An 11,839-nucleotide genomic window follows, 5' to 3' on the forward strand; every position below is an offset into this window, starting at 1 on the left:
TTTTTTTATATTTTTTTTTTTTTTTTCACTAGAGTTTATCAAGACGAAGCTACAGACCAATAACACTCCCTCTTAGCTAGGGAGGATAAACACAAGATAGATATTATTGTTGGTAGTGGGTCAACATCCCTCGCAGGATTAGCGACATGGCTTAACTGCCTCCTGTGCTTCTATAAGACGATTGGTTGTATCAAGCATTGATAGGTCAATCTTTTGGTGCAACGACAACCCTGACCTTTCTAACAATTACACCATTGGTAATATTAGGAATGACAAATTTTAAGGATATCTCATTTGATATCTCAAAAGATTTCCATCATTTGATATTGCATTCGATATCGCTAGTATTGGTCTTCCAGAATATCAACACATGATATTCACCAAGTACTCAAATAAGGTTTGATATCAAATCTGATATCAAGAGTATTGGCCTCCCAGAAAATCAATGATAATCACCAAGTACTCAAAAGGTTTTGATATCACATCTGATATCAAGAGTATTGGCCTCCCAAAATATTAATGATATTCACCAATTACTCAAAAAGGTTTTGATATCACATCTGGTATCAAGAGTAGTGGCCTCCTAGAATATCAATGATATTCACTAAATACTCTCTGAGTAATAGCCTCCCAAAATGTTGAGATGCAAGACATTCATCATAATACAAGTTATTGTAAGATCATCACCTTAATGTAACTCTTGCAAATACAAGTGACATGATTTGGAAGACATCACTTCCTCATGATGCACACAGGAGGTAGACCCATTAAAATCACATTATCACGAGGTATATTCATGAATCATAGTCCTCTTGACTGATATAATTAATTGATCACTCGAGAATCCATCACAACATGGTTTACTCCCTCTGAATCAATATGATCATGATCACTGAAGGTTGACTGAATCATATTCTCTATTTGTTCCCTCTTTTTCAAGGTTGCCTCTAATGAAATATTAGTCTCCCTCTTTTTCCTACAATAACATTATCGGAGGAAAAGATCAAGGTACGTAGCTCTTATAAACAAACAAAATAAGAATAATATAGATAAATGTTTGATTGAAATATAATATACTCACATAATGAATCTCTTTATATTTCATTAACATAATCAAATTAAATATAATCTTAAATCAAATAAGAATGTTAATTAGGCTATTAGTAAATTGACTTGTGTCTATTACTAAGAACACATAATCTTTCATACTCCTATATTAGATCTTACAAGCATTATATCAATTTATTCAATGTCATCAAATGCTTAACGAGGGTATCCTAACAATCATATACTTGTCACATATATTCTCAATATTCAATACAATAATAATATAGAGGAACCCAACATAAAACATATATCAAGGAGAAATTACCACCAACTTACCTTGATGGAATTGGGGACCCATGTCTCTAATGGATCTTCCTCCTATTAAACTTTGGCACTGACAAGCTTTACTTTGTTTGGTGGAATCTGTTAGAGTAAATAATTAATTATTTATTTATTAATTATTTATTCTATTGCTTAAGCTTACTTAGGTTAATGCATTTATTTAATATTTAGTAGTTAGTAGTTGTAGTGATGAGTTGTTGACAACACGGGAGTTTGTTCCCTTCTAGCATGTTCCACCTTTTTGTGGATGCTTAGTTGTCAACCTTATCTTCTACCTCCTTCCAACTTGTTCTACAAGCTTCCTTGAGGCCTTTATAAGCGGTCTCTCTCTCATTGTTAATTCATCCATTCACATAGCAATTTCATTTTCGTATTGTGAAATATTTTCTCTTGCATTGTGAAATATTTATAAGCGATCTCTCTCTCAAGCTCTTGCTTCTTCGGTTTCTCTTCAGCAAGCTATTTGCATGCAGGTGATCTTGGCGAGCTATGGAGTTGGATTTTATCAACTTCTACATGGTATCATAGCCTCCCTGCTGCTTCTTGGCTGAAGGATTTTTGAAGCCACGATTCGAAGACACAAACCATAGTTTGTTTGTGTTTTTTTCTTCAATCGGGAGGAAGTGCACTTTTTCAGGGAAATTTTTTCAAAATCAAAAAAAAGTTTTGTATTTACACTTTTTTTGTGAAAATCTTGTAAAAATATATATTTTTTCATATGTATGTTTTTAACAAAAACAAAATTCCAAAAAAGTGTAAATTTACCTGCCTGTTTTCTAGAATGGCACCAATTTTGGCCCCAAAATTTTTTCTGATTTTTCACAGACGCCATCAGATGGCACCATATTGTTGCCATGGCCTCTCCAACAACAACTTTCGCTGCCCCAGCAGCCTCTATCACTGTACTGCGCCTGCACAACCTATTTTTCACTCTGCGACTCAGTAGCGTCGTCCTGTTCGGCCATCGCTGCCGAGTAGAACCCGCCTAGCCACCTCTACCAAGTGACGTCATTTTTCAGTGACCAGAATATTTTTCCGGCGACAGACAAGTGACAATCGTACAAGCGTCAATTTAAATGCAGTGACTATAATTTTCCATCAAGGTGGTCTTTTGTAGCAACAGTTGGTTTTTTGGCCATAATTTGGGCATGTGGAGGTATTTTTCCGGATCGAAAGAAGCGCTAAAAAGTTGACTCAGAGACGGAGACAATGATGCTAATTTCATCACATTCTGAGTTCATTTGAGCTCCCCTTTTTGGCGTCAAAGTAGAGGCTTTTGTTTCCTCCTCCTCTGCATCCGAAATCCAGGTTCTTTTTCAGTTTTTATTGCTTTCCATAGTTGTTTTTGTGGTATTTAAGGGATTTCATTATCAGTTGTTGGGGGGGGATTTTCTTTTCTGTAATTTAATTCAGAATAAGATCCTTCTACTTCCGTCTTCTTCTCTCTCAATGGCAGATCCATCTGTGACCTGTCTCACGCCACACAACTATCACACCTGAAAGGCACAAATGACTAGGCTTCTCATGTCAATGGGTTTATGGTCATGTCTGGATGAGAATCAACCTGTTCATACACGCCCTTTTGAGGTTCTCCGGCATGGGAACAAAATGGATGAGGCCATGGGATTGATTGCACTGAATATTTCTGACAGTCTACTATTTCACTTGGATGATTTGACCACTCCACGGGCCTATTGGCTCAAATTTCAAACTTTGTTTGGCACAATGAATAAGTTCCAGGCACTTCAACTTGATGCAGAGTTGACTTCTTTGACACCTGACAGCTTTCCCACCATTGAGGACTTCTTAATGAAATTCAAATCTTTGTGTACACTTTTGCAGGGATGTGAGAAAACCAAGACAGATGATGAGTGTATCTTTTTTATACTCTCAAAGTTAAGAGGACAGTATCAGATCTTCTCTTCTACTTTCTACTCCACTATGGATGCCTTGGGTGACAGACACAGGATGCCTTCATTTGAGATATTTTGTGATTGGTTAACTCGTGAACAATCCAAGACCAATCAAATGGATTCACTTTTAGGTTCACAGTCGCAGGCATTGCTTGTCAAGGATACACAAGAGCAGAAGTCGAAGCAGATATTAGATCCCTCTTCTACTGGTTCATCATCTTCTAAGAAGTAGAAAAAGAAGACTGAGACTCCTACCTATTTCTATCGTCGGAAAGGATCTCATGATGAGGCACATTGTTTTCAAAAGAGATTTGATGGCTATGAGAAACAAATTGCAGATTTGCAAGCTCTTCTTCAGAAGAACATTGTTTCTTCTCCATCCTCTTCTACCTCACAGGGGTCTGCCTGTCAATCTTCTTCCACATCTTCACCATCTACATCGGATCTTGGAAAGGGTCATGCATTACAGGCTTCCATTGCATCTCCTTCACAGGTTCCTTGGATACTGGATTCAGGTACTTCTCACCATATGACATCTTCTCAAGGTGTCTTCTCTACTCTTGATGCTTCTCCTATTCCTCATATTCTCATGGGGAATAACACTGCCCTACCAGTTTGCGGGAAAGGTCTAGTTCACATCCAGGATGGTATATTCAATGATGTATTGTATGTTCCATCTTTGTCTACCAGCTTTCTCTCGATTTCTCAGATTACACGCAGTGGATCAAGGAAGACAGTTGAGTTCATTGCTGATTCAGTCTTCATTCGAGATCGTGTAAAAGGAGGTCTTATTGCTACAAGGGCAGTTGATCCTTCCACTCGTCTCTACACCTTCTCGCACTTTGGTCCACCACCTCCGTTGTTGGAGCACACTACTTCTCTTTTGCAGGAGCATCATGTGGTGCAGTCATGATACTTGAACCTTTGTATTGTTCCTGAGATCCCTATTTTGACTGCCACACCACATCCAATTGAGGTCTTTTCTCCTCTGCAAGATTCTTCTTCCGCTCTACTTGATCCTCCAGCTTCATTCATTGAGACTCCAGGAGCACTTGTTGCAGATACTACAGCGGACATTCATGACAGTGTCATCACACCTGCCTTGGGGATTCCATTTCTAGATCCTCATACTTTTTCCTTTGGGCATCAGCTAGGTCTTCCAAATTCCCCTCTCATTCAGGGGTTCCCTTATTATGTGCCCTTGTTCCTTCCGCATTGGAGTTTCATTGGTTCGATCATTTCTACAGAAGCTCCATCATTTTTTTTTTGGTGGGGGGGGGGGGGGGGGGGGGGGCTTTGGTGTCTATTCTCATGGGGTGGGGGGCCTAGTTGTATTTATGGTTTTGAGAGAGCCTCTTGAAACATTTCCGGTGGAAGTTGTCCTTGGGGGGTCTTGTTGAGGCCTTCCTTCATTTTTTCAGCATGTTTTTTACCTCTTTTTGGGGGAGGGTTTTTCCCATGATGTTTTCCCTCTTTCTCCGTTTTCAGAGGTTGCATTTCTTTACATTGTACATGTGTACCTAACATGGCCTTGTTGTCGGGATCCATCCTGCATTTTCTTTTAGTTTTGTGAGCTTAAGGTATTCCCCTAAGTTGCACTTAAGGGGGGGTGTTAGAGTAAAAAATTAATTATTTATCCTATTACTTAAGCTTACTTAGGTTAATGCATTTATTTAATATTTAGTAGTTAATACTTGTAGTGATGAGTTGTTGACAACACGAGAGTTTGTTCCCTTCTAGCATGTTCCACCTTTTTGTGGATGCTTAGTTGTCAACCTTATCTTCTGCCCCCTTCCAGCTTGTTCTACAAGCTTCCTTAAGGCCTTTATAAGCGGTCTCTCTCTCATTGTAAATTCATCTGTTCACATAGCAATTTTATTTTCCTATTGTGAAATATTTTCTCTTGCATTGTGAAATATTTATAAGCAGTCTCTCTCAAGCTCTTGCTCCTTCGATTTCTCTTCGGCAAGCTATTTGCATGCAGGTGATCTTGGCAAGCTATGGAGTTGGATTTTATCAACTCCTCCAGAATCTTTATTCCCTCCACACAAAGTTCAATATTCCAGACATATGACATGTTTAACAAGTTTTGGTGTTGAGTGTGCCTTTAAGCTCTATTGGGTTCTTAACCTCCACCAATATGGTGTGCAATCTCCCCTTATTAGACTACGTGCATCACTACAATCCTCCGCCTACGTGGTCTATCATTTTATTTTTTTCTTTGGGCTCACGATATCCTCTACTCCTACGATTGAGCCGATAGGATGGTCACCTTTCTTGATTCTCATGAACCAATCCAAGTCAAAGTATAAATTATAAGCATCCACGGAACTTGACCTTTTACTTTGGGTTTGGTTTATATCTTCAATCCTTCAATGTCTACAAAACTCTCCACAATGGCGTGTCTTTTTTTTCACTTATATGGTGTTCTCATCAGTCGTATCTAAGCCAATATCACTTTGTGTAAGTTCTTAGTTAAGACTTCATGTTGGAGAGCTTCTCTCAATGCGTGATCTCATATGCTTGGAGATATGCACAGCAGCATATTGGCGGTGTATTTGTTTGTTTGCCTCCTTTTCAGAGACCACACCATCTTTCCATTCATCAATCCCTTTCAAGTAACATTTGTGTTTGTTTGACGTGTATAATGCATCCTCGATGACTATTCAAATAGTCCAATCTTCAATGAAAGTGTGCTGTTAGGATACCCCTGTTAACGATTGGGTGTTTAATATCATATACCTAATCCTTATTATCGATAAGAGTTGATGTTTTATTTTTATTTTTGTGCGTACAAAACTACAGACATGCAATTTCTGGTGCAAAAAACATCTTCTAAGCTTTTTCCTCCCACATCTGACCTATCTTGGGATCAAAGATTTGTCCCTATCAAATTTCCCTTGAGCCCATTCCATGCAAGCTCTAAATGTTTGCCTCATATTTGATATGGCAATTATTATCGTAGAAGTCTACAAATATCATGTCCACCATGTTTAACGATGACCTTCTCTATTTACTCTTTTATTCTGTGCACATCCACTTTCATACAATCTATAGAATTTATTTTATGCTATTTTTCAAGTCTCACAGGCCTGATAGCGAACTTGCTCTAATACCATGTTAAATTCCTGAGGACCGCTACAAATGTAATTGTACTGCCATTGTATTTGGTATGTGTTTTTCAAATGCAGCTATCAATATATTTATATAGAGAAAGAGTTAAGAATAGACATGTCTCTTCAGGATATCTTCATAATATTAAGCATTATAATTATATATACAAATTATACATTATCTCTTTCTCTAATAGATAAATAATATATATATATATATATCTTCACTAGAGTTTATCAGAACAAAGCTACAAAACATTATACGAAATAATTCATAATCCATATAAAAGAAGCTATTAATGGGCGCAGAATCAAAACTGCCATCCAATATAGAATCCAAGGTTGAAATAAAAACATATGAAAGGCAATGCACTGTAAAAATAGAACCATTGGCTGACACAACTAGATGTCAAAGACAGACGAAGGAAAGAGTTATTTTACATTTTTCAAATTGTTCAGTCATGCCTTATATTGTGGAAAACACTAGCCCTATAGAAATCCACTTGTGGGTGAAAACTCCAGCAAAAGTGAGCACAATCCACTTACAAATACTCCGAATGGCAATTATAATAGTCTAAGCCTCTTGGGCTAGATATTGGGCCTGAACCAATCTGGTTTCACCTTATGCAACCCCAAAGACATCTCACTAATAGATACTGAACTTGCAACAGTCACCTACGAACTTAGAAAACTTACATATTGCTCATATTCCTTTTTCATTAAAGCCTTCCTCTAAAACTATTTGGCAGTTCAATCTTTGAGAAAATTAACAGAAGTCACTTAATGGCAACAACAGTCACTTTCCTTGAAAGGGTAATTTAAAGACTGTCATAAAGTTTTCTTTCATAGCCCGTATTATATTCATGTTGCTGCAGAGGAATACACATCTAAACAGAATAGTTTAGAGAACACAATTGACAAATTTGGACCAAACAAGAAATGTAACTTGAATTGAAAGCGAACAGAAAGAAGAGAACAAGATCACCACAACAGAAAACACCAACAAACCCTGGAGAAACCCAGTTGTGGGTAAATATTCTAGCATATATGGGCATAATCTCACTTACAAATAATCCAAATGGGCAATTGCCAATTACAATGGTCAAAGCTTCTTGGGCTCCATATACAAGCATGAACCAACTCTGGTTTCAACTCCAACGACCCCTAAGATCTCTCACAACCCACTGCCTTATCAGTGAACTTGCAATTGTCGGTTAGGATCTTCAAATAATTACAATTTGCTAGTTGAGATGCTCCCAAAATGCTTGAGCATGAAGATATCTTGTTACGATGGGCTTATTATGACCTGCAAAGAAATAAGCAGTAATGACTGATGGAAATGAAGAGACGGCAAAACTGTAAGTCATGAGACATTTCTGAGCATGAGCAAAACTGTCACTTTCCACAAGAGGTACTTAGGCAATTTCAAACCCCCCACCACAGATATTTGTGACACCACCTCTTGAAAGTGTGTTCTCCAATCTTTCAGCAGCCATAATTTTTGCATATGTACTTGAAGCATGGTTTTTCAAAAGGAGTTTGTATATGCAATAATATTCATAGTATTATGCTATTAAAGACATGTTTTTGCATCTTGATGCTAAAGGAAATATAAAAAGGTATGTTAGTTTCGTTAAATGCAAAGTTTGCTGCAAACCTAGAAAAGTGGAAGGTTTTGGACTCAAATGCATTAGATTTCAGGGGATGCCATTGGCAATTAAATGGATTGTAAGATCATTTATGGGTAACAAACTCTGGGTTGTTCTTATTAGACATGACTGAAGGTATTTCTTCCTATTGATCTGTTGTTTATTTACTGTTGCATTGATCCTGCAATTTTTGTTGTCTAATGTTGATCATGAAATATTTGGAGATTGCCAAGCACTTTGCAGTAGGGAAAGACATATTCTCTTGGTTTGCAGTTGATCTGAAGTCTTAAGATATTGAGGGAGGAGCTTGTCTTATATCAATAAATCATGTAATGTCCCCTCTTCAAATTTAAACCAAGATACCCAATGCCTGTCATACCGTTGTCTTGAAAAACTTGGACCCTTGTTTAAGTTGGGACTTCCATAGTTTTGTTAGGATCACCTGTCCATCATTTGAGCTGCCAATTAAATTGAATGTTGTATTAAATGCTCGTTTGTGGTATGCAATAAATATGTAATGCTGGACCAATATTTCAGATTTGCAAGCATACAGGATTTATTTCAGTAATTACCAGTAAGAATTTCATATGATCTAAATGAATTATAAGAGTTCTCTTATGTGTTCCTTAGTGGAAAGTGGCTCTCTTAGAATGATTTGAAACTGGTGCATCATTCGTCTGGCTCTCAAAGCAATCCTTAAGATTTTTAATGTTTCTTAAAGTCTTACAACCCCCTCTTGTAGATTACACTTAGGATTTGGTACTAAGTTTGGGGAAAAATAAGGTGTTTAAAGGCCCCGCCTTTTTTGGAACGAACGTCTAAACAACGTAATGAAAAAACTCCTCTCCATAGATGGGGTTTTGCATGTTCATAGGAAATACTCTTGTTGATTTCCATAGTCAGCTGGTTCGAAAAATTCAACTCATTCAGCCTTTGGCTAAAAGAGTCCATTGTAAAGAAATTATCAGGATTCCCAAAAACAAATACAACAAATTCAATTCATACTATCTACAAGTCATACTATTTCAACTTGCTCCTTTATAGTGGACAATAACTTTCAATGCTATGCCTTACATCAACCTAGAAAATATTGGATTAACAAATATATTTTCAGGATTATAAATCATTATGTTTGCTTCAATTTTCCAATGACCAGATCAAATGCATTGATATTGAATAACTGATTAATATTTGACATGCTAAAAAATATAATGGTGTTTGATTTAAAAAAGGCAATCAACCACAAATATGGCTAACCCCTACTTGCCTATCGCATTTTCCCTTGCACCTCCTATGACTGCAAGTGCTAGTATATAATATTTCAACCTTTATAAATATGAATAAATAACCATAAATAAATATACCAGCAAGCACTCACGATTCCTATACTCACAAGTTTCAGTACTGTACATTGAACCTTCAATAAAAATATAATTATTCTATAGAAACAATTTCCAGTAGTAAAACATGACCAAATGAACTCAGAATCATTACATCTTTCTCAGTTGCACTAGTTAAAATGAAAGTATTCTCCACATCTTATGGAAATTTCACATAAAAAGGAGAAAAGAGAATAAGGTACTGAATTAATTTACATACCTAAATTTGAACCTGTCTGCACCACTGCACAGGACCTCCACTTTGCCTTTCGTCACATTCAGTAGGCCCTAACATGAACATAATTCTTATAATGAAGAAAATTAAGTTCACTTTTTATTAAGTGTGCTTTCTGTATTGAACATTAAATTACAAAGGTGAAGTAATTTGCAGAAAGAGAGATTCGAGAGGTTCTTGTGAACCATTTTATGGTCAAACATGATCAATGTAAAAACTAATCAAATGAATCCCCCGAATAAATTCATTCCAGAATCTTTGAAAGATGTAAATCAGAGAACACAAATAATCATTGAAAAACATCACATTTACAAACCTAAACCTAACTTCAAAATTATCTATCAATACCCAACTAATGGTGAATACAATGTGAATGACTACACAAAACATAACTTACTTTAGTAAGTTCACACACAATAACCTCCTGATTGGGACCAAAAGCCACCCCAAGAGGTCGACCCCCAACAAAAGTCCAGTTCTCCACCTGTTCTTCTGCATCCCTCCCGTCAATCCAAACCCTCTTAATCCAGCCATCCCCACACCCAGTAAAAAATGACCTTTTTTCTCTGTCAAAAGCTAAATCTTCTGGACTTGGCAACAGCCCCAGACCAATCTTTTCTGCTTTTTCAAACCCATTGTAGGGCTCATCAATATCATCAGTCATTAGAGAAGTAGGCGTTAAATCAACGAAGCCTAACACGACTTGAGACTTTACCGCAGAGGCCAGACAGATAACAACTAACACGATAACATTTTGAATTTGTAAATCCATCTGAATTTCCGCAACAGAATTTTGTCTCAGTTTCAAAGGCATCACATAGCAGAGGAAACATTAAACGAATTATATAATCTCTACAATTGTAACAGTAATTTATTTTCTTTTGGAACCCTTTATTCAAGAGTACAAGATCACCATTAGCATAGCTTTTACAGACTATTTTCTGGTTGAGGTCACGGTTCAGACCCGAAAGAAAGGGGGAGAAAATGCTTTTGGAAGGTAGCATCTTATAAGAAAATCGTAGTTTACATGGATAGCAAAATTTTAGTCAAAGACGGCGCCTTGTTAATTACTTCCCTCTCCGCGCAGAATCCGAAGCTTTCTATTCTTCTGAAAGCACTGCAAGAAATGGACGCTATTCGGACGAGGGTCGCTGTAGTGGTAGAAATGGCACACCTGTGTCCATTAATTTATTTTATCTTATGTTACACAATATGTTCCCTATTTAGCCGATAAGTTATTTGTGGGATTTTGTTTCTGGAAATTAAATTGTTGACTCTTAGTGAAAATTTGTAAGTAGGGCGTAAAAGTTGTCAGTTTGATGAAAAATTGAAAAATTGAAAAATTGAAAATCTTAATTATTTACCGGCAAATTTTTTTTTCCTTCTACTTTTAACTCTTGTTTTTATATTTATTATTAGTTGTATCTCCACATTAGCTCAATTCATTTAACTTTTAATTTTTAAAATTGATTTAGATTTTAATTTTTAAATTTTTTTACTTTTTTTAATTAGTTTTTTTTTTTTTTAATATTATTTTTTTAGTGTTTTTTAATTTATTTAGTCAATAAAATATTTGTTAGACATATTAATTTTTTGTATTTCTCTTATTAATTTTTCATATTAGATTTTTGGATGGATTTTTTTAAATGATTATTTTTTTCAGATTTGATAAATTTAATTTAAATAAATAATATTTATTAATTTATTTAAAAGATTTTAGTAAATATTATGTTATTTAAATTTAAAATTATTAATAATCTAATTTGTTCATATAAAATTATATTTTAAATATTCATTTTTAACTATTGTTTTTCTTTTCTTACTTATTTAAAAAATAATTACTTGTGATCTCTACATTAGATTATGTTGTGATCTTTATTTATTAAACTTTTAATTTTTTAAATTGATTTAGGCTTTAGTTTCTAAATTACTTTACTTTGTTGAGGAACATCATCTTTGTCATCTAGAGCACGCCTTATCCAGCACACAGATTAAAAATAATTAATTAGTTTATTTTTTCTTTAAATATTATTTTTTCATTTCTATAATTTATTTACTCAATAGAATATTTGTTAGAGATGTCACTATTTTTCTTTTCTTTTTTTGTATTTCTCTTATTAATTTTTTGTCATAAATTTTTTCATGGGTTTTTTTTTTAAAT

At 35.4% G+C, this 11,839-nt stretch overlaps 1 protein-coding gene across 1 annotated transcript in view; it reads right to left on the reverse strand.

The window, feature by feature from the left end:
- Positions 1–10,929, reverse strand: part of LOC149545424 (protein STRICTOSIDINE SYNTHASE-LIKE 7-like) — a 32,654-nt gene extending 21,725 nt beyond the window's left edge. Inside the window, exons 1-2 of the mRNA XM_089790646.1 lie at positions 10,076–10,929; positions 9,664–9,731 (exon numbers count right to left, since the gene is read on the reverse strand). Coding sequence (XP_089646772.1) covers positions 9,664–9,731; positions 10,076–10,492 — 485 coding nt within the window. The 5' untranslated portion in view covers positions 10,493–10,929. The remainder of the gene's footprint in view (positions 1–9,663; positions 9,732–10,075) is intronic.
- Between the last annotated feature and the right edge of the window lie 910 nt (positions 10,930–11,839).

The sequence above is a fragment of the Cupressus sempervirens genome, chromosome 7 (assembly GCF_028749045.1).
Source record: "Cupressus sempervirens isolate cs-2001-9-10 chromosome 7, ASM2874904v1, whole genome shotgun sequence".
NCBI classification, from domain to species: Eukaryota; Viridiplantae; Streptophyta; class Pinopsida; order Cupressales; family Cupressaceae; genus Cupressus; species Cupressus sempervirens.